This window comes from Aethalodelphis obliquidens, unplaced genomic scaffold (assembly GCF_003676395.1).
Source record: "Aethalodelphis obliquidens isolate GAN/ISIS:26980383/991018 unplaced genomic scaffold, ASM367639v1 scaffold95, whole genome shotgun sequence".
Classification (NCBI taxonomy): domain Eukaryota; kingdom Metazoa; phylum Chordata; class Mammalia; order Artiodactyla; family Delphinidae; genus Aethalodelphis; species Aethalodelphis obliquidens.
The window spans coordinates 3885786-3909219 of NW_020838039.1; the positions used below are offsets into that span (position 1 = coordinate 3885786).

General features: G+C 40.5%; 1 protein-coding gene across 10 annotated transcripts in view; it reads left to right on the plus strand.

Moving 5' to 3' along the window:
• Positions 1–23434, plus strand: part of WDFY3 (WD repeat and FYVE domain containing 3) — a 264038-nt gene that overhangs the window by 227864 nt on the left and 12740 nt on the right. For 9 of the 10 annotated variants that reach the window (XM_027095853.1, XM_027095860.1, XM_027095857.1 and 6 more), the window contains 11 exons: positions 1538–1592; positions 1851–1970; positions 3815–3932; positions 4989–5095; positions 6627–6780; positions 12218–12309; positions 12534–12746; positions 15373–15520; positions 17233–17387; positions 18317–18475; positions 20750–20929. In XM_027095853.1, coding sequence (XP_026951654.1) covers positions 1538–1592; positions 1851–1970; positions 3815–3932; positions 4989–5095; positions 6627–6780; positions 12218–12309; positions 12534–12746; positions 15373–15520; positions 17233–17387; positions 18317–18475; positions 20750–20929 — 1501 coding nt within the window. The other variant, XM_027095864.1, reaches the window with a different exon arrangement.

Sequence of the window (23434 nt, forward strand, 5' to 3'; positions counted from 1 at the left end):
GAAGCAGTGCTTTGGGGCTACAAATTAATTATTACTACATGCAAGAAAATAGCTTAAAACTTCTGGGGATTCTGTAATTTGTAAATAAAATTTTATTTCAATCTATATGTGTCTAAATATATTAATTTGTGTATTTCTCTTTAACTTACTGCTTTTATTTTTTTTTAGCTGAGATTTACAAATGCTGCTTATATGCTTTTGTTAACCTTAGAAACCTGTTCTATTCCTAATCGTTTGTGTTGCTGTTAAGATAAATATAGGAAGTGAAAGGCTCCCTTAAAGCATACTAAGCCTTTTTTCTAGTTGTAAGCAAATTGCTAGTACTTTTGCTTGCCTAGATAATCTTCAGCTTGCTATTTCATTGTTCTTACTACTGTCTGTGCTGAGTTGGCAGTTCTTGAAGAACTATTGAAAACTCAAAGACAAGAAGCAGAAATTCATTCCCAACTTTAATCTTCTTTTCAATTGTTCCCTTTCCTACAATGTTGAGGAATGATCATAGCTCTTTTTCCAGGGAGAGTACCCTATGCATTCAATTTGCCTGAAGGGAAGAATTTATCTAGTAGTGAAAAGTGGTATCTGTACCTTTGACCTAGATATGTTTATGAACTAAGGTTTACAAATCTCTTAATTTCCTTTCAGACAATAAAATATATAGTTAAGTGCTTTCCTACTTGTTCAGTGGTCAACTCACAATCTTCAGATTAATAATTATCAATATTATAACCTTAAGGTTTTATAGCATTCTAGAAAATCTGCTATAGAAAATGTTCTGTAATTTTCTGAACAGCAGTGACTTTCCTGTCATAAAATATTTATATTTTCATTCACTTTTTCAACACCTCTTTTAGGAAATGTACTGTGCACCTACTATGTACAAAATATTGTATACTCTTATCAGTTATTCCAATTTAATGTCTTTAGATCAGTTTATATAGAAATTATTGTAAAGGTTAGAAAGTTGAACTAGATCAATGTTTTTCAAACTCATTTTCTGTAACCCACGGTAAAAAATACTACATTGTGGGCTTCCCTGGTGGTGCAGTGGTTGAGAATCCGCCTGCCAATGCAGGGGACATGGGTTCGTGCCCCGGTCCGGGAGGATCCCACGTGCCACGGAGCGGCTGGGCCCGTGGGCCATGGCCACTGGGCCTGCGCGTCTGGAGCCTGTGCTCTGCGATGGGAGGGGCCACAACAGTGAGAGGCCCGCGTAACGAAAAAAAAAAAAAAAAAAATACTACATTGCATCCCAACTCACACAAACTTAGTTACAAATAGTACAATAAAATTCACAGAAGAGATTTTTCCTTCCTGCATGTAGTGCCTTCCAATGTTTTCTATTTTCTTCAATTTGATTCTGTTATTTCATAATTCAAAATGCTGTTCACAAACCCCCTAAACTGATTTCATGACCCACTAATAGGTTGTCCTCCATAGTTTGAAAAATTCGTGGACCATTGACTTAAAATTTTCAGCTTTGTAATTACACATATTTTTAAAGTTATGTTGCCTACAATTTATTATTTATCATTTTTAGATCTGGGTTGCTTAGCACTCTGGTTGGAGAGAAGTCTGTGACTCAGAGATGGGAGGTAAGTTCAATGAAAATGTAAGCTTCCTTCGTAATTTGTAGCTAGAAAGTATAAGTCATACAGTTAAAAGTACTTTAATAATTTATAAAATATATACCATAGAAAAAAAGTTTTGTTTTTGTTTTTAAGGGAAAAAAATGCTTTATTCTGAAATCTGCAAGAAATTATCCTTTACCTCATTTTGCATATAAATTTTTAAAATTGAATGTAGCAGAAATATTTGATTGCTTTAAAATGAATCTATTTATCTTTCCCAAGAGAGGTGAAATCAGCAACTTTCAGTATTTGATGCACTTGAACACTTTGGCTGGCAGATCATATAATGACCTCATGCAGTATCCTGTCTTCCCCTGGATCCTTGCAGATTACGACTCAGAGGTAAATTTCAAATCATTTTGTGAAAGTGGAACACATTCTCGAAAGTAATTAAAAGATAATGCAGTGGCTGAAATGATTTATATGCTTTATAGTTTAAGTTCTCAAAGGGGACTTACTCCCAAGAAGATGAGAAGAGCTTTAGCTTAGACTTGTACAAAGTTTGGATACTTGATGAACTTCTTGGATTCATGATATCTATTGAATTTCCTAAAGTGCTAATAAATTTGTATCCACTGGAGGATGTCACTGTCCTCTACACTGCAGCCAGCAGGAACAAATCTAATTGAGTCATTCCTCAGTTTTAAATTATTGCATAAATCATCATCACAATTTGGAGAGAATTTTAAAACCTCGGTATAGCACCCTTCGCAAAGTAGCTGATACGTAGATCTCCCTCCTGTGCTTCGAGAACCGCTGTCCTGGGCTACCCCGTTCTCTCTCAGCAGCTCTGCCTATGCTGTTCTCCCTGCCTGCACTTCTCCCCATGCCCATGCCCATCTTCTCTCCCGCTGACAGGTTCCTCTGGCTAGCTGTATTTCATCCTGCAGGACACACTCCAGTATACCTCCGGGGAGCCTTCTGTCCTCTTCCTTCTTCCTCTGTTCCCACACTGCCTTGTAGCTGTATCATGCTGCTTTCTTTTACAGCATGTTGTAGTCATGATTTTTGTCTGACCGTACTCAACTATGAGGTCCTTAAAAACAAAGACTATCTTATGTAGCTCTTAAGTTCCAACCTCTAGAGAAGGGGTCCCCAGCCCCCAGGATCTGATGCCTGATGATCTGAGGTGGAGCTGATGTAATAATAATAGAAGTAAAGTGCACAATAAATGTAATGCGCTTGAATCATCCCAAAACCATCCTCCCCCCCACCGGGCCTTGGAAAAATTGTCTTCCATGAAAACGGTCCCTGGTGCCAAAAAGGTTGGGGACCGCTGCTCTAGAGCAATGCCCGGTTCTTAGTAAATACTTTTAATCTTTGTTGAAATAACCAAAAAAAGTATGAATGAGGTATTTTACATGTAGATTTTCAGAGGACAAATACTAACTTGACTTATATTGGTAATGTGGATCAGTTTCTCCTGTTCAAGACTTTTAAAATATAAGTTGGCAAAATTGGTGGGCCATGATGCCCTATAGAAATGACACAAATTACGTATCCCATGGGTATGTACTTCAAATTTCTACTTTTAAAACCCTCAGGAGGTAAATTTTGGTTTCCTTTTAAATACATGAATTAAGTCAGCTAGAAATGAGCTTTTAAAATAATCTCTGGTAGACTGAAAGAAACCATCTCATTTGGAGTCACTTGATCTGGTATGATGTTGTCTTTTGGAGGTGAACAAATTACTGAGTGCTCTAGTTTATTTCACTTCCCTTTCACCTCTAGGAAGAAAATGCTCAGAAGTGAAGTTGGAGTGAAATGGGGGAGAGGGGAAGAGAACAAAAAGGAGATTTGATCCTCCAGTTATGTGGGTGACAGAGGATAAAGATGAATTGGAGCTTTTGTGTCCACAGTCTCCTGCTGTGCCCTTGCCAAGACTGGGAACAGTTTTCCCTTATTCCTCATCTCCAAACCTGGATCCTGAGTGCCTTCCTCTGTGAACACTTAATTTCCAAAACAGTTGTCTTCAAGCCAAACCAATTAACAAACTGCCATGTGCCTGTCCATAAAATATGGATAACCAGTAGGTGCATGGCATTGTCTTGGAGTCCAGTTCTGCTGGTGTGACCCCATAGATACTAGCACATTTACAGATCATCATTGCTATAGCCACTGTGTCTACATTGGTGAGAATAGAGGATGTATAGTAATTTGGAATTGGGTTTCGTTTTGTATTTTAGGAGGTAGATCTTACTAATCCCAAGACATTTAGAAACCTGGCTAAGCCAATGGGAGCACAGACAGATGAACGATTAGCTCAGTATAAGAAGCGATATAAAGACTGGGAAGATCCTAATGGTAAGTAACTTTTCCTGTCATGGGACTTTGTACCCAAGTTTCAAAAGTAAGCCATTATTTAGCGGTCTGATGCCCTTCCATCTTTCCCCAGATTGCTTATATATCATTATATCTATATATGTTGCGTATGCACACTTAATACACAACTATCAGAGTAGAAGAATGAGGTTTTGCATGCCAACTGATGGCCATGCTTAGAAGGCATTTTTTAGGTAGCTTGTCAGGTACTGGCAGAAAGCAAAGTATGTCTGCTTTGTCTAGGGTAGAAATTTCCCATCATAATATGCCATTATCTCTAATCGTATTTAGGCCAGAAACTAAAGTTTCCTTTATTGACTCTTTTAATTTTTTTTATTGAAGTATAGTTGATTTACAGTGTTTCAGGTGTACAGCAAAGTGATTCAGTCATTCAGTTTTTTCAGATTGTTTTCCATTATAGGTTCTTTTAATTTTATTGAGGCACTTTTTAGAAACCTTTTGCATTAAAAAATTATAGTTGATTACCTTCTAAAATACTACAGTTTACCTACTTATGTTTTTTTATGTTTAATGTTTATCATGTATCCCCTTCAAACAGGCAAAACAAACAAAAGAGAAAAAAACTAAGCCTAACTATATTCCCTGTGTGGAATCCTTTCTTTTTCCTGCAAGGAGACTATGTAATAAAAATTGCATAATATTCGAAGACAACAATTTAGAGAAATTTATACTGTTGCAAAGCTAGAACCTAATAAAAAGTTGCTCATTATCTTGCTTTAGTCAAAGATGGTTTGCTATTAAGGATTACCTGTTACAGTTAGCCTCAAAACATGAATTGCTAGATGTACTCAGTTTGGGGGAAAGGCACAGAATTATACTAAACTGGATAACTGCCAAACATATAAGTGAGAGGTTGCAGTGTCATCATAAAGTTTTCATGCTGCAAATGCCAGTGCTAATTGCACTTAGTGTCACAGTTATCACATACGTTAGCATTTTCAAGTCTATTGATGAATGCAAATTTTATTTTTCATATTACTCTTTCATTTTCAATTATGCTTTAATTTTCTTGGCAAGGAGAAACTCCAGCCTACCACTATGGGACACACTATTCATCTGCAATGATTGTGGCTTCGTACCTAGTAAGGATGGAGCCCTTCACACAGATATTCCTAAGGCTACAGGTAAAACTCTTAAGTTTAGAATTTTTGCATTTTATTCAAGCCTTTTATTTAAGATTGTTGCTTTTTTCTTTAATGTTGTTACCTTGCCTGACAAGAAGCCCTGTGAAGTTTTTAGTCACAAAAGTAGTCAAAACATAGTGAAAGTGGAATTTCACTGGACCAAAATTGATAAATAAACTAGAATTTGTTTACACTAAACAAGTGCCAGGGTCCTTTAGTCAAATAAGCAAGTAACATATGCTTTCCAGCCAGGTATATGGAATTCAGCCTTAACTGGGTGAATTCAACAAACATTTAAAAAAGAGTAATACTGTCTAGCTCATTTGCTGTCTTCTGTATTATAATTGCCTTTCTCCACATTCTCTTTCATTTATTCAGCAAATATTTGTTGAATACTTACTGTATTCCAGGCACTGGTCTAGGTGCTTAGAGATATCAGTGAATAAAGACAAAAGTCCTGCCTTATGGAATTTATATATTTTAGTTGAGGGAGACAGACAAACAAAATAAGTATATTGTAAAATGTTTCAGAATGTGATAAGTGCTATCAGAAAAATGTAGGTCAGGGAAACGGAATGGGAAGTACAGGAATGGGAGGTGGAGGAGGACATGATGGTCAGAGTAGGTCTCCTTGAAAAGGTGATATCTGAACAGAAACTTGAAGGAGGTGAGGGAGTTACTGGTGCAGATATCTGGAGAAAGTATGTTCCAGGCAGAGAGAACGGCCTATGAGGGGCCCTGAGTCAGGCATATCCCTGAGATGCTTGAGGAACAGCAAGGAAGCCAGTATGTCTGGAGCAGAGTGACTGCAGGGGAAAGCAATAGGGTATGAGGTCAGAGAGGTAGCAGGGGCCAGATGGTGGTAGGCCTTGGTGGCCATTGTATGGACTTCAGCATTTTTACACAGTGAACGTCATTGTAAAGACAAACACACTGTATTCACTCAAACGCAGCATAGGGAGTTGGACTGAGGAAGGGAGTGGTGTTATCTGTGAGGCTGTGTAAGCAAAAGAAATCCCTTTTCTATTTAAATTTGTTTTATCAATCTATAACTTTTTGATCACCTTCCGAGTTCTCCACTTAATTCTCATTGGTGTGAGAACCTGAATGTCATGTTAATTTATAAAATTAGTCAAATACATATATAAACTGAATATTTCCAACTGTAGATGGCTACATTAGAATCTTTTTTTTTTAGGAGAGCATTATCAAACAATGGAGGAACTCCTCAATTTCCTTATAGTCTTGCCCTCTCTAAAAACTGATCTTTTTTTTTAATGACTTTTTAAAGTCTTTGTACTTGGATTTCACTTTGATACAGAGCAAGAGCACCCTTGGTAAGGAGTACCCCAAAAAGAATTAGATTAATTTTCTTTCTGTGATTATTTAAAATTTTGTGTATTTAACATAGGATGATGGGAAATTGAGTTGTCATCAAACATATTTACTTGGGTTTCAAGCCCTTGAACTTGGAAGCTGTGAGGTGGGAGTGGTTCTCTAACAGAAAGGTGCCTTCTCGTTCTGCCCACAGGGAGGCCATTTTGACCTGGCTGACCGGATGTTTCACAGTGTACGCGAGGCCTGGTATTCAGCATCAAAGCACAACATGGCAGATGTAAAGGAACTTATCCCAGAATTTTTTTACTTACCAGAATTCCTGTTCAATTCCAACAACTTTGATCTAGGTATGTAGCACTATGGCACTATCTTAGGATCGTTAGCCAGGAAAAGACCAACAGAAATAAGTCAGTTTTCTGACGATTGTCTGTAGTACACACTGACAAGAAAAGATTTTGTTTCCAGACCAAACTTGGATCCACTCACCCAACATGCAGCAAAGCCAATCTACTGACACTGGGTTGGTCATGGTGAAGGGAAAGGACAGCACTTATTGCAGGGCCAAGCAAGGAGAATGGGCAGCTCATGCTGAAAAGGCCTGAACTTCCCAGTGATGGCTTTCAGAGGAGGGTTTTTAAAAAGTGTGAGGGAGAGGGTCACATGATATGCATTCAGCTTGTGCACAAGTCTACGATTGGTTGACAGTGAGGGTAACAGGGTGATGTTTCGGGAATATCAGTCATCAACCTTCTGGTTCCAACTGGTCTGGGGTCTGTGTGCTGGTGTAGTTAACTTTGTCCACCTGGTAGGGGTTTTAGTATCTGCAAAACAGCTCAAGGACATGGCTCAGGATATTGTCTGTAGCCCTTGAGGAGGAACTAAAGATCCTTGACTTTGCTCTATGGCTAAACTAATATTATTTTGTCTTGCTTGAGTGTTTTCCTTTGTTTCTGCATTTTCTTACTTCTCTGATTAAATTTACTCTTTGGAACTTGGGGTAGGCCTAGGAGGCTAAAGCTTTTCTGCAAACAAGAGGCAGGGGACATGTTGGGGGGCAAGGGAGTATTGTTCTTGGGAAGGCCTTGCAGGTTCCTGCTTGGTTTCTATTTCCTTGTGAGTTTAGCTGCTGCTAATTACAACTGGGTGTATGAGAGTAAATATAACAAAGGAAAATAGATTTATGCCCCCAAATAAGCTGTTTCAAACCTATAGTTTGGGGAAAAATTAAGAATTAACAAATTACATCTAATGGTCAGAATATCATTATTTATTTCAGTGAAAACAAAGGTGAGGTGAAATTTTGTTTGAAAGTTAATATGATTGAAACTCACAGCCAAGAGTGGCATATCCATATTTTTCATGTATTGTTTAAATCTTTTGTATTGCCTGAAGCATTCTCAGCTTACATGCTAATAAAATTTAAAGTTAGAATTTCAGAATAACTTTAGGTAAATCCCTTTCTTCATCCTGTTAGGGTACTATTTTCTAGAAAAACAGAACCAAATCAACACTTATAAAAAGGAGAGAAATTTCCTCGGTACTCTTCTCTCTTTATATTGTCCAGCAGTTTCAGGAAGTAGATTTGACCTTGGCTACAGTTTCTTGGAAGACAGTTTGCTGATCTATGTTTCTGAATATTTATTTTTACGACATATCAAAATTCCGTTGTTTCACTTTAGAATATTAGTGCCAGATATTGTTCTGTTTTCATACTTTTTTCATGCTCTGTATCATACTGTATTTAAGAGTTCAACATATAAACCATTACTATACTACCTCATAAAATTCATTAATGGAAAATTCAAGGAATATTCATATCCAATATATTTGAGTGTTTTTTCTTTGTAATATAATTTTTATTTATTTAATTGTTCATCAGCAGCTTGAACCTTGTGAAATTGTAGGTCTAGGTGCAATAGGAAAGGCAGTAAGACTCTCAATAACCCCAGCAAAAGGCCTGAAACTGAGTCTCATTACCTCTGATTGAGCCTGGAGCTCACCCTTGAGCAGCTAAAGACATCAAGTTCTAACACTTAGAGTCGAAGGGAGTGGCAGTTCCTCAAAGAAATAGAGTAGATGGTGAACAGGGAAAAACAACAAATGTGTGCACAGCATTTGAATATGAATGCACGTTAGTGTTTTATTATGTTCACTTATAATTCACCTTTGGAGAATGCTACTTTCTTCCCTAAGGACATCACTTTCAAAGAGACAGATAACGGAGAGGTGCAGAAAGAAAGAGATACCCTCAATATTCCAGAAACAGTCCGTTATAATAATCTATGTCGCAGAAATGTTCTAGCCAGACTACTTACAAACCCAACCAAATCATCTATTTTTAAATAAGTAAATAAAAGAAAGGTCATGTATGTTTGTCATGCTCACCTTCATCTTCCCTCCTTGAAATCACACACGTTAAAAAACACTATTTGCATGTAAGAGCTAAAGCTATAAAACTCAAAAGAAAACATAGGGGTAAATCCTCATGATCTTGGATTTGGATCAACAGCATAAGCAAAAGCAACAAAAAAAGATAAATTGGACTTTATCAAAATTTAAAACTTCTGCATCCAAGGGCATTATGAAGAAAACCTACAGAATGCAAGAAAATATTTGCAAATGATGTATCTTATAAGGGTCTAACATTCAGAATATAAAGAACTCTTACAACTTAACAGCAATAGGTTAAGCAAAAGGGCAAAAGACCTGAATAGCCATTTCTCCAAAGAAGTTATACAAATGGCCAATAAGCATACGAAAAGATCATTAGTCATTAAGGAAATGCATGTCAAAACCACAGTGAGGTACCACTTCACATTCACTAGGGTGGCTGTGATGAAAAAAAAACACACAAACAGAAGATGACAAGGGCTAGTGAGGATATGGAGAAAGTAGAACCTTTGTATGTTTCTTGTCAGAATGTAAAATGGTTTGGCACTGTGGGAAGCAGTTTGGTAGGAAATGTTGAATTGCCATATGACCAAGCAAATCCACTCCAAGAACTGTCCAGAAGAACTGAAAACAGGGACTTAAACAAAGACCTGTACATGCACATTCATTGCAGCATTATTCAGAATAGCCAGATGGCAGAAACAGCCCACATGCCTATCAATGGATAAACAAATTGTGGAATATACATATAATGGAATATTATTCAGCCATAAAATGGTATGAAATAATGATAAATGCTACAACATGGATGAACCTCAAAAACATTGCACCAAGTAAAAGAAGCCAGACACAAAAGGTCACATAATGTATGATTTCCACTTACATGGAATGTCCAGAATAGGTAAATCTAGAGAGACAGAACACAGATTGGTGGTTACCAGGGAATGGGAGCAGGGGTGGGGAGGAATGGGGAACAACTGTTTGATTCTTTTAAGATTTCTTTTTTTTTTTTTTGTGGTACGCGGGCCTCTCACTGTTGCGGCCTCTCCCATTGCGGAGCACAGGCTCCGGACACACAGGCCCAGCGGCCATGGCTCACGGGCCCAGCTGCTCCGCGGCATGTGGGATCTTCCCGGACCGGGGCACAAACCCCTGTCCCCTGCATCGGCAGGCGGACCCTCAACCACTGCGCCACCAGGGAAGCCCTAAGATTTCTTTTTGATGTGATGAAAATGTTTTAGGACTAGATAGAAATGGTAGTTGCACAATATTGTGAACGTACGAAATGCCACTGAATTGTTCACTTTAAAATGGTTGATTTTGGGCTTCCCTGGTGGCGCAGTGGTTGAGAGTCCGCCTGCCGATGCAGGCGACACGGGTTCGTGCCCCGTTCCGGGAAGATCCCACATGCCGCAGAGCGGCTGGGGCCGTGAGCCATGGCCGCTGAGCTTGCGCATCCGGAGCCTGTGCTCCACAACGGGAGAGGCCACAACAGTGAGAGGCCCGCATACAGGAAAAAAAAAAAAAGGTTGATTTTATGTTATGTGAACTTTACCTCAATATAAAGAAAATCAAACAAAACACTGTTGATCTCTCCACCCAGAAAAGATGGTAAATGATATAAAAGAAAGCACTTAGGTTTTTTCCCCTGGCTCTGGAGCAATTAGGTTTTTTTGTCTGGTCTTCTTATCTTTGTACCCTTGGATATACATGGAGGGGAACTGCAGAGTAGCAGAATCAGACCAAGACTTTTCTACAGACTGTTCCCTTTAAATGACATTTTTAAATTATAGATAGTGCTGGTAAAATAAACTTATATCACACAGTATTTAGGGATTATGAGCAAAATTTTGAAAAGTAGATTATATCTCAGGTAGCCTGGGGATTATTACTTGCTTCTTTTTATCAAAAAAAATTATTACTTGCTTCTTATTCTTGTAGGCCTAGAGGGCATTTCAAGGAAGGTGGGGTAAGGGCCTGAGAGAGAGGGGAGGGGCTGTAATAACTTGATTGTTTTATTTTTTTTTAAGTTATATGGTAATTTTTCCAACTAAGTCAAGACATTCCTTTAAACAATAAACTGATTTTTGTATCTCTCACTTATATCACATTGTAAAGAAGCCATCAAATTGCAATGATGAAAACAAGATTATTTCTAAAGGAAATATTTTTACTGGCCCTTACTTGGAAACTGCCTTTTGTGTTCTAAAATGTGAACAATTGTACTTCCCTATGAAAATTTATAATTCAGCTTTTTATCTAACCATCTGCCATTAAGCTAATGAGTCAACATTATTTATAGAGTCATTTTTTTACAGTGACCGTCTGATTTGTGCCTAGGAAAACTCTGTAAGCTAAAATTAACTTTTTGATGTTATTTCGAAAAGAAGAAAAAAACCTATTTCCTCAGATGCCAGTCCCATTTAATGTGTTTTGTTGTCAATAGATTTCATAGCAAACGGTTTCTTTAATATTTTAGAGATTATCTGGCTATGACTTAAAATAACAGTTTACGTGGAATAAATATTACTTTGTTATAAATTATTAAAACTCCCCCCGTAGCCACATAGTCTTCCCCCAATTTTTTTTCTGTTAAATGATATAACAGCCAAAAGTTATATTGTTTCAGATTTTATTTTATTTTATTAATGAGAATCCTTACAGCAAAATACATGTGGGTTCTACAGAGCTCTCTCAAGAATTTAAGAATCAGAAATATGAGTGAACACATGTATTGCAAATATTTCTAGGAGACTGTGGTACTTTTATTTTCCCTTAAGCCAAGAGAGCATTCAGACTGAAAATGGCTGAGGAGTTAGATATCCTTTCAATAACCTCTTCCATGTGAATGGCAGACCAGACAAGAAATTCAGTACTAGGTAACTGCTATTGACTCACCAAGCTTAAAGCATTCTGGAAAAGCCTAAATGAACAGTTTTTGAGAAATTGCTAATGGTCTTACAAATGAGTGGTCTTAAGGGGCTTAAAAATTGATTTGAGCAGTTTTTCCAAACTCAAAACAGTAGACCCATAAAATGTTTCATTCCTGTCCTCAATTAAGTTTCAGAAATGTTGTATCTAATGTCCTTCCTAGAGAAGAGCAGTGCCTCCAAGGAGTCTTGCAGGAAAGAAACATGTTTAAGCTTGCATAGCTCAGCATTCCCTGAAGTCATTTGACAGCGGGAGCCCCTCAGTTTTGCTGACACTCAGTTAATTTCTCTGAGGGAGTGCTCGGAGGAGTCGTCTTGGGGAAATACCAGAGTAGATATCTCTGAGGGTCCTTTCTGTGGTAAAATTTTATAGTCCTGGTAATGAAACTAACCCACTATTTCTCTGTTACTTTACTATTTTTCTCATTCTTTTATTTTCTTTTTAATATATCCAATTACACAGGTTGTAAACAAAATGGCACCAAGCTTGGAGATGTTATCCTTCCACCCTGGGCGAAAGGGGACCCACGAGAATTCATCCGAGTGCACCGTGAGGTAATGGCAGTACGCTCTACAGTTGAACTGAGATCTCACTGGGTCACTGACCACAGTACAAAGAGAAGACCTTGAGCAATGTATCCCCCATGTGTTTAAGTTACTAATGTTGTTCGTATGAATTTTAGTTATTCTGGTTCCTATAGACCACTGATGAATTCTTTTATTTTCTAAGGAAGTAATAAAAGCCAGCCAGCGACTGAACCTGTGTTTTGAAATTACAGGCTTTGGAATGTGACTATGTGAGTGCCCATCTGCATGAGTGGATTGACTTAATCTTCGGCTATAAACAGCAAGGTCCTGCTGCAGTAGAAGCTGTAAATGTCTTCCATCATCTTTTTTACGAGGGTCAAGTGGATATCTACAACATAAATGACCCACTAAAGGAGACAGCCACCATAGGGTTCATTAATAACTTTGGTCAGATCCCTAAACAGGTATGGATGTTTTTTCCTTATCACTGATATTTTCTGTTACTTTTTTTAAGCTCTGTAATATTTCTATAGATGGTAGATGACCATATAATAATTAAGTTTAGACAGAGTTTTTAATTAAGAACCGTAAATATCACCCAATAGTTTCAGTAGGTCCCTAGATTATTACTTTCTCCTCCCTTTTACAGTCTAGATAAACAGAAACTTTGCTGGTCAAAGAGCAGTTTTCCTCACAGGCTAGTGCTTACCCACACAATTCCTGGCAGGAAGACGGGAAGAGCATGGTCAGGGAAGCAGATGTGGCCTTGGAGGCCACAGGATACACAGAGATGGGGTTTCATCCCACGGCCAGTAAAAAACCAATGCTGACTTTAAGCATTGTCATATAAAGTCATATTTAGACTTTAGAGATCCCTCTGGTCACAATCTTACACATGCACATGCTGTAGGGGAGCCAAATGAGGAGCAGGAAGCTCTCACAGTGGTTCAGGGAACAGACAGATAGGAGCGGTTTGGATTTGATTATTGGTGTAGGTCTGACAGGTGCTGGGGTGTGAGAGTGCACACCATGGTAACGCCTAGGCCCGGCCCTGCACCAGCTGCTCCAACCACTATCTGGAACCTGGCGAGGAAGACCCAGACCCTCTCAGCACCCAGATGCTGTAGATCTCTCACCTTGGGCAATGAGCGAACCTCTGTTAAGGGAGTTCGTCCCTTCCTCCATCCTCATTGTCTCAGGCACACCAGGAGGGCAGGGTGCACCAGAAGAAACTGCAGCACAGTGGAGAAGGCTAGCTCTGCCGCCCGTTTAGACCACCACCTTTTCCCTAGTGCCCTGGCCTCTGCATTTTGGCCCTGGCTACCCTTCTTTGTTCCTGCTTCAGACATCTCTCCTGGAATCCCTTTTCTTAGGTTAACCAACTTTGAGGTTTCCGGGGTTGACAGTTGGAAACACAGAACAATGGCAAGTCTTTGTTCGTGGAAAAGCCATGATAGACAGCGGGACACCCTGTAACTGCACCACTTACAGTGTAATCTGATTCCCCAATGCAGGAACCATGTTTACTTTTAAAGTGAAATGCTTGTTGATAAACTCTAATCATAGCAGAAGAACCTTAGCCATTTTTTGAGGGTTACAAGTGCGGGAACCGTGTTTCATACCTTCTGGGAAACAAATACTCTGAACAAAAAAATCTAGACACATACACTGTTGCAGGATTTTTGTTCCACTTTTGAGTTTAAGAGACAAATAGTCTGGGAGATAGAAGAGTTAGGATACTAACATATTTGTAGGACATTGCAGGAACTAATAGAGAGTACTTCCAAGTGTAACCATCCTAGAAACAGCTAAGCTTTGTGATCACCATATTGATATATCCTTATATACGCTAGCCTGGCCTGCTCTGTCCTCAGCTCCTTGTAAAGTTCTTCGGTAAATGTTCTTTCATGAACATGCTTTAAAGTATGTGAGTCTTTTTATAGAACTTCAGAGTCTTATCTCATTATTATCACTTATGAGAAATAGCAGAACCCTGATCCTAAGCCCTGTATGTAGATAAAATGGGAGTTATATGTTTAAAGTTTTGGGAGCCTAAAATGTATATCTTTCTCTATACAAAGCATTTTTTTCTATTACTTCTCCTGGAAATCCAGAATGTCAAATTCACAGAGTGTGATGGTGTTGTAGTCATCTTAAATCTCATTTCATCTAAGGTTTTACAGATAACTTCTTCAAATATCAGTTGTCCATCAAAAAAGAGTCTGCCTATTTTGATGATCTATGGTATTTTTTTTTCTTTTTTTTTTTTTTGCGGTACGCGGGCCTCTCACTGCTGCGGCCTCTCCCATTGCAGAGCACAGGCTCCAGGCACGCAGGCCCAGCAGCCATGGCTCATGGGCCTAGCCGCTCCGCGGCGTGTGGGATCTTCCCAGACCGGGGCACGAACCCCTGTCCCCTGCATCGGCAGGCGGACTCTCAACCACTGCGCCACCAGGGAAGCCCGATCTATGGTATTTTAAGAACAGTTATCTTAAATGTATATTAAGACTTTTCAGTTCTTTAGAAATACTGAACAGAAATGCCAAAGATCTTCTTTTCTTTTTTTCCTTTACAACATTGCAAAGTAAAAAGAAGACAACAATGCTCACACTGTCAGCAAATTAGTAGCACCTAAACGATACAGAAATGATGTCACATACAGAAAGCCCATGTTGGAGCCAGAAGTAACCCGGTTAGAGAGAATGGCTGCCTGCCCTCAGTGGCACAGAATGGTATCGCGTTCTAAGAAATTGGTTAATTTTTAAACATCACTGGAAAATAGTTGTCAACCTACTATCATTTGAGGAGATTAATTTCCTTTTGAAAAATTCTTATGAGCTCAGTGTAGCATAGAGCATGCTGGTAACCCAAGGTTTTGTGTAGGAGTCCTGTCCCCACTGACTGCGGCATGAGGTCTCTGGCAACCTTCTGAGCCTTTTTAAATTTCTTTCCTCCAGTGTCAAATGTGATAATGTGATACCTAATGGTTGTTGTGAAGCTTAAGTGAAATAACAACAAAATACTTGGCATATAAAAGGGCTTAATAAATGTTAGCTTCGGTATAAAATGTGTCATTATCTCTCATACCAGTTATTTAAAAAACCTCATCCACCGAAGCGAGTCAGGAGTCGACTCAACGGAGACAATGCAGGGATCTTGGTCCCACCAGGATCTACCAGTGACAAGATCTTTTTTCATCATCTAGACAACTTGAGGCCTTCTCTAACACCTGTAAAAGGTAAAATGGCAGGAAATAAGCTTTTGATTCATGATTCTGTGGGAATATTTAATAATCCTAGTTTAGGAATAATAAATTTGCTTCTCAACAATAGCATAATTTGTAATAAGTGGTAAATCACCAAATACTTGTTAGATTCTCTTTTTCCTTTTCTGTTTTCTTCTTTGGGCCTATTGGATTTTGCATCAAAAAGAACCCAACAAGTTTCTCCTCTCTGGTAGGATAGTAAAAACTCTAATATACCAAACCTTATAGTTCAACTTTATATTCTACCTGTAGAAAAACTTCTGTCATCTTCATTTACACACGTTCCACCAATTTAGAGCAGTAAGAAGACTACGCTTTTAATATGCCAACTAAAAGCCTCTGTCTTTTATCTAATGTTATCTTAAGTTATCTTAAATTACTTTTCCAAGTAGATTTTTTTTCCCTTGTGTAACCGAAAGTGGGGTCCAGCTGCTCGCCTCTCAAAAGCCAATAAAGAGGCAAGGTTGGTGGAAAGGGAAGTTTACTTTATTTTGGATGCCAGCAACTGTGGGGACCCGGGGGGGACTCCTGTCCAAAGGCAACCCCCCAACCCCGGCACTGACAACCAGTGGGCAAGAGCTTTTGTAGATGGAGGGAGGGGACTACATGCAGAAATAGCACAGTCAGCTCTGACAGTCATCTTGAAATTGCTTGTGCAGTGGTCTGACCAGCATCATCTTGATTGTTTTAAGTACAGTTAATCAGTTCAGTTCCAAGGTTGGTTTGTTCCCGTTTCCTTGGGGCCAGTTCTCAAAATTTTGGCAGCTTACGTCATGGCTACAGTCTGGTCATCGTGTAGTTAACTTCTTCCACTGGGTGTGGGTTTCAGTATCTACAAGACAGCTCACAGGACACAGCTCAGAACATTATCTAGAGCCCTTGAGGAGGAACTAAAGGTCCTTGACTATGCTTAATGACTAGACTATTATTATTTGGTTTCCTTTGACTGTTTTCCTTTGCTTCTGTATTTTCTCACTTCTCTGATTAAACTTATTCTTTGGCTAAAGTTTTTCCACAGACAAAAGGCAGGCAGAGGACATGGGGGGCAAGGACCACAGGGTTCTTCTCCGTTTCACTTAGAATGAAAAACTGGTTTACAGAGTCTTGAAGTTGTCACTTAAATCCAAAACTTGGAGCATCAAAGTCTGGTTAATTGGATTGGCTACAAGCTCTCTGCCATTTGTCTCATTCCAGAGACTCTGCCCCATGCCAGCTCCAGCCACTGCCCAGAGATGGTTGTGGAACACTGGTGTGGTCAGTCGGCAGAGTCCTCTGGCAGAGTCGGGCTTCTTGGGGAACGTCACAGCCTTCCTTCAAGAAGCTTCAGGCTGGGAGGTCCTGAAGGCCTAGGTTGATTGACGGTCTGTACAGCATTCTGGGGAGCATCCCACATCACTCTGGCAGTCCTGAAGATCAAGAAGGCGGGCCTGATGGCTGGGAACCAAACCCAAGCAAGTGTCCAGAAACAGGCAGACTGGAGACACCAGTCAGGGTCGATGTCCGCCCAGCAGGTCTGCAGAAGACTCAAAATGCAAGCCCTACTTACTTCTAAGGTCATTTTTTATTAATGTAGGTGTCAAGATGCTTCATTTGTATGAATATTTGAGATCCCTTTACCATCCCCTATGGGATAATGAAGTTAGTTTTCCCTGTCCTTGTTCTAATGTGTTGATTGTTTTTTATAGAACTCAAAGAGCCTGTGGGACAAATCGTCTGCACAGACAAAGGCATTCTTGCAGTAGAACAGAATAAGGTTCTCATCCCACCAACCTGGAACAAAACTTTTGCATGGGGCTACGCAGACCTCAGCTGCAGGCTAGGAACCTATGAGTCAGACAAGGTTTGCATTGTTTCTTGGCTCGCTCATTTAATGTTGCTCTTCCGTGGTCTGGATATCCTGCTTAAATGGGGATGGGGAGAGCTCAGGCCAAGGGCTTCTCAGCTGTTTCTCCACAGCCCAGAGGAAAGGAGAGCTTCACTGCATCAGATCAGGATAAAGGAGCTAGTGGACAAGTCATGTTTCCTGCAGAAAAGCCTCTCTTGAAAGGTTGTGTACTAGGGGCTAGCAATTTCCCCCCACTCAAAGAATTCCTCCAGGAGGTCCTAGCCAACCAGGTATTTAATATTTCTGCCAACCAGAAGAGCTTCCTTTTGAGTCACCATCCGGCCCTCTAATCATTTCACTACTCTTAAATGGCTGGCAGAATACCTGCCCCCCTTCCCCCAAGAAGCAGCAGCTACTGTTTTGAGTCCCATAAGCATCTCTTGGAGAGGCAGCATGTAGTGATCCTTTGGTGCCCTCTGTTTGCCCTTGACAGTCCTCTCCTGAACGCACGAGGGGCATAGTCTGTGCAAGTCAGTAACAGTTCTATTTAGTCACGCTCTCATGAACAGCAGCACTCATGCTTTCCTTTTACATTCTACCTGGCTCCAGCAGACGCATCCTTTCACCAGATCACCCCCTGCATCTCACAGAGCATCACACAATCTGAACGTCATTTTCCCAGACTGGAGAAACTGGAGACCCCCATTATGAGCAAAGTTCTTATTATGGTTTTTAACAGCAACTATAGTTGGGAGGCTGTAGGGAGGAGTTCAGAGTAGAGTTTCAGTAAAGTGTTGCTAAGCTGAAGCCAGCCCAGCACATGCGCAGCTATTTGCCTGGGGGGGACCTACATAGAGGTTCTCCTTTGCTTGGTATGCTCGTTCTGTCCCAGGAGTTTGTAGTGCTTAATGGCATGCGTGTCTCACATCTGTTCTATTTCACAGGTAGTGACAGTTTATGAATGTTTGTCAGAGTGGGCCCAGATTCTCTGTGCAATCTGCCCCAACCCCAAGCTGGTCATCACAGGTGGAACAAGCACGGTCGTGTGTGTGTGGGAGATGGGTGCCTCAAAAGAAAAGGCTAAGACCCTCACTCTCAAACAGGTAACAGTCCATCCCAGCTGCCCACACTCTAGAGAAACTGAAAACTGTCGTTAATTCCAAGGTGATTTAGACATAAATGGACAAAAGCAAACACTGTATGTTCTTTTGCTAGAAGTGGGTCTTAAAAAAAGGAAATGGGGCTTCCCTAGTGGTGCAGTAGTTGAGTCTGCCTGCCGATGCAGGGGACGCGGGTTCGTGCCCCGGTCCGGGAGGATCCCGCATGCCGCGGAGAGGCTGGGCCCGTGAGCCATGGCCACTGAGCCTGCGCGTCCGGAGCCTGTGCTCCAAAACGGGAGAGGCCACAATGGTGAGAGGCCCGCATACTGCATAAATAAATAAATAATTTAAAAAGGAAATGAAATCAGAAGATACTATTTCTGAAAATGATCCAAGCTGTCCTTTTTAAAAATCTGAAGTAAGTTGTCTTTAGGTGATATTTTTTTAATATATTTAAGTAATATAAATGTTTCTCAGAAGTTATATGTAGGTTAAATTTTTGCAAACCAAGTTATATTTGCTATTGATTCATAATAACTTCTTTTGGATGATTTTCATTCATCTAGACCATTCAATCTTTGATTCTTTTGTTTTTCTGTTTCTTCATTTATCGTAATGCTTAAGAACCTGACAAACTCATGAATGTATTCAGAAGAAACACTGATGATATTATTAACAAATATTTTTGATCACTTGTTATGTACTATTATAAATTTTTAATCAAAGCAAGAATCCTTTTATAATTAAGCCATCATCTTTTAATATTTGATATGTGAATTTACCATAAAGGTTTCTACTTATGTATGTATGTACGTATGTATGTATGTATGTATGGCTGCATTGGGTCTTTGCCACTGCACTCAGGCTTTCTCTAGTTGCATTGAGCGGGGGCTACTCTTTGTTGCGGTGTGTGGGCCTTTCACTGCGGTGGCCTCTCTTGTTGTGTAGCACGGGCCCTAGGTGCGCGGGCCTCAGTAGTTGTGGTGCACGGGCCTCAGTAGTTGTGGTGCAAGGGCTCAGTAGTTGTGGCACGTGGGCTCAGTAGTTGTGGCACGTGGGCTCTAGAGCGCAGGCTCAGTAGTTGTGGCACACGGGCTTAGCAGCTCTGCGGCATGTGGGATCTTCCCAGGCCAGGGCCCAAACCCGTGTGCCCTGCATTGACAGGCGGATTCCCAACCACTCTGCCACCAGGGAAGCCCCAAGCTTTCTTTTTTTTTTTTTTGCGGTACGTGGGCCTGTGCATCTGGAGCCTGTGCTCCGCAGCGGGAGAGGCCACAACAGTGAGAGGCCCGCGTACCGCAAAAAAAGACAAAAAAGATTTAAAAAAAAAAAAAAGGGAAGCCCATAAGAGACATGGTCTCGACGTGAACAGGTAAAAGGCTGACAGTGCAGTTTGCTGATCCAAACGCTCCTGCTTCCAGTGTTTTCAGTTTAGAAAATGGACTTCAAAGCTAGTGTGCCTGTAACCCCTCAGTAGAAAGTACTTCTTACTTAAAACAGCCTTCTGGCGTTTGCTAAGTATACAGTAAGGGTGTCTGCATCACCAAAATTTTAAGCCAGCTCATTAAGTAAATAGTAAATACTCAGGAATTCGTAACAGTAATCTGAATCTTTTCCTTCAAAATGTTTATTTTCCTACGTTGCCATTTCCCTGGATCCTGTTTCTCTTCATATTCCAGCAAAAGAGAAGCTTTTATTCTAGTTTGAAGAAGGGGTCCCTCTCAGGCACAGGAGATGTCCAGGTGTCTCCAGTTCAGTAACAGACGCTCAGCAGACACATCAGGACTGCATTTTCCTGTATCTTTCTGGGACCACGTACTACACCCATGCACTAGGATTTTTAAAAATCCATCCAATTGTAGTTCCTTAGAATGGACTTAGAGGAGTTGATGGCACAAAAGAATAGATTCTGAGTTTAAATTCTGAATTTGGGGGCCATAATCGATACATCTCCATGTGTAAAAGGTATGAAGAAACCCCAGCTGGGTTGCAGTTGCCATTCTCCTTTCCTTCTAAGGTACTGGCCCGAGTCCAGGAGAGAAGTAATATAAAAATGGAGATTAGAGCCTCCAGAGTCCTCCAGACTTCTCCCTTCCCCCTGGTGGGATGAGGCAGGGACAGTGGCAAGAAGAGAATGAAGACCTTCCAGATACTGCTATGCAAGGCACCCCCTCCCAGTACGTGCACCTGTCAGCTCCCAGTGCGTCCGGCTCTCCTGGAGTCCCGTGAGGAGCACTGCCACTGTGGTCAGCCTGGTTTTGTCTGTTCTCCTTTTAGGCCTTACTTGGCCACACTGATACTGTCACCTGTGCCACCGCATCATTAGCCTATCACATCATCGTCAGCGGGTCCCGTGACCGAACCTGCATCATTTGGGATCTGAACAAACTGTCGTTCCTAACCCAGCTCCGAGGCCATCGGGCTCCCGTTTCTGCTCTCTGTATCAATGAATTAACAGTAAGTAGTAAATTGGCCACTTGGTTTATATGTAGGAAGACAAATAGCTCTGGCCTACATAAATAAAAAATGACTCTGTTTTCTAAGTTGATAGGCATGCATTTTATAAAAGCTACTTGTTTTAGATGTTGTTTGCAAAAGCGAATGGATATTAAAGTTTGTACCCCAGAGAGCAATTTTGTCTTCAAATCCAGTCACTGCAACATACTTTAAAGAGCAAGATTTATTACAAAATTAAACATTCTAGAATACGCTTTTTTTTAAGGTGAGGAATTTGTGGGATTTGTCAAAATTGTTGAAGTTTTATGAAGTATACTCAAAGTAATTATTATATAAAGTGAAAAGAGTAACATTTGGGTACCCAAACAAGAGAAAAATTCTTGTAAAACTGTTTTCTAAACAGATTCCAAAGTTATCAAAGAAATTATCTTTTTTCAAAAATACAGTGAATCAGAAGAAAATAAATGCACTGGTGTAGAAACCCCCCATGCAGACTGAGCAGGGAGGGGAGGATAGTCATTGCAAGTCGTATTGGTAAACAGGGGATGCTAATGATAGGTTTTGAGAGACTGAGGTCTCTGTGTCCAAGGGACAGATGATCACATAGGCAGATCAGTCTTGCAAATCAACCAGCTCCCCCACAGCCTCATCACTTCTTAGTTCTAAATATCCATTCCAACTCTTCCCCTTAGCCCTGCCTGGGATCATCCTACATGACGCAGAGTAGTTCTAGCCATGTCGTATCATCACCCACAGGCAGCTTTCCTTTTGAGGGAGGCTACATCTTTAATTTCTACCAGAAGATGCTAAGTACTATGCTTTTAGTCAGATACCTTGTAGTCATTCAAAGGAAAAGGGAAGTTAACTCAGTTCTAGTTAATGGCACTTGGAATGTCTCATAATAATAAGAGTAATCAGAGTTGGGAATGAGTGGGAGCGTGTGGGGAAAAAGAGTCAAATTTGCTTCTGGTATATTTGAAAGGCTTAAAATGTCTTTAGAACAGCACCTTGGGTTGGTCCTACGAGTGCACGTAAGAGGTTTATGGAAATGTCAGTGCAACGGAACCACTCTGATCCCCGCTGTGTTGCTCTGAGTCAAATGCTTAATTGTACTATTTCAAGCACTCTGTTTTGGGGTTGTTCTTAACTCAAATGCTGACAATTTTATTTATCGTTAGTTGTTATTTGAGCCAGCATACACCCATTGGATTGCAGTAGTTGCTGCGGACACTATGGATGTGTTTGATTTTTCCCTTTTAAGATGCTTTTGTAATCTCTTCATAACTCATGAAAAGATTTCTGTTTGTTATGTTTTTTCAGCCATTGTCAAGCCTACTTTACTTCATTCTGCACTTTGGGCGTAAGCTACATTGCAGCTGCCCTTGATTCTTCTTCTTACTCTCAGCCCTCATAAGCACAGGGTTTGCTCTAATGGAGGCACCCTGGAGTAATTGCAGAAGGTCTTGCATAGTGCACCGTGGAGTGGCTCTCTCCTGTCTCCTGCAGAGACTGAGGCCATTGATTAAAATTCAGCTGCTGACACGCATTGTCAGAGGTGGTTCAGGGCTGATACAGAGGTAGACACAGCAGTGCTTTGCTAAGTATTATTTTTGTTTGGGTTTTGGTTTGCTTCTTGCCACCTTGGTAGACTAAGGGCAGAGGGAGGAGGGGGGTGGGGTGGGGGCGGGGGGAGAAAACAGTAGCAAGACCAGCACAGACAGTGGTTTGGAAAAGCCCCAGGCCGCCTTATCATGCCACCCCTGCCTCCCCTTTACCTTCTTTCTTGTGTTAGCACTGCTGTTCAGTGTCTAACTTCCCTCTGCTTTTGATGACCATCTGCCAATTTCTGTAGGTTCTCATGTGCCTACTACATGTACTGAAACTCACCGAATCATTTCTGAAGTCACTACCTAGCATCAGGCCAGTCAGGCTGTCTCAGGGGTAAGGGAGGCCGCATGAGATGGTGAATAAGTTTTGGGATGTCTAAAGGGTCCACCACACTAACTGACACAGAGTAGATGCTTCAGGAAGTGTCTTATTTCCTTTAACAGTAGTGGATAGTATTCTCACCAGGTTGTATTCCCCCCAACCTGGTAGAATTTGAAGGAAAAGGTTAGTTTTTTTCCCATCTTTAGAACTCATGAAAACCTGAGCTATCAGCTGAGAGAGTTCTTAGGGTTTATTCAGTTTGCCAAGAAATGACCTATATACTAGTTTTCTTCTTTTTTTCCTCATTCCCCCACTCTTATTGTGAATAACAAATTTTTTAATAGGGTGTTACGGTGTTACCAGGATTTCATCTTTGCACTTATTGGAGAGAGTTACAGCTGTACATGGACTGACAGATTTCTCTTCTACCCTATGGTTTTGGTGATTTGGCTCATTTGATAAAACTAAGTGGATTCCTACCTCTCAGTGGAAGGTATAAATAGATTTTGTAAATACTGGGAGGAAAAAGAGCAGTTCATCAACCCTCAGATTACAGGTAGCTTTGACTTGGAATGA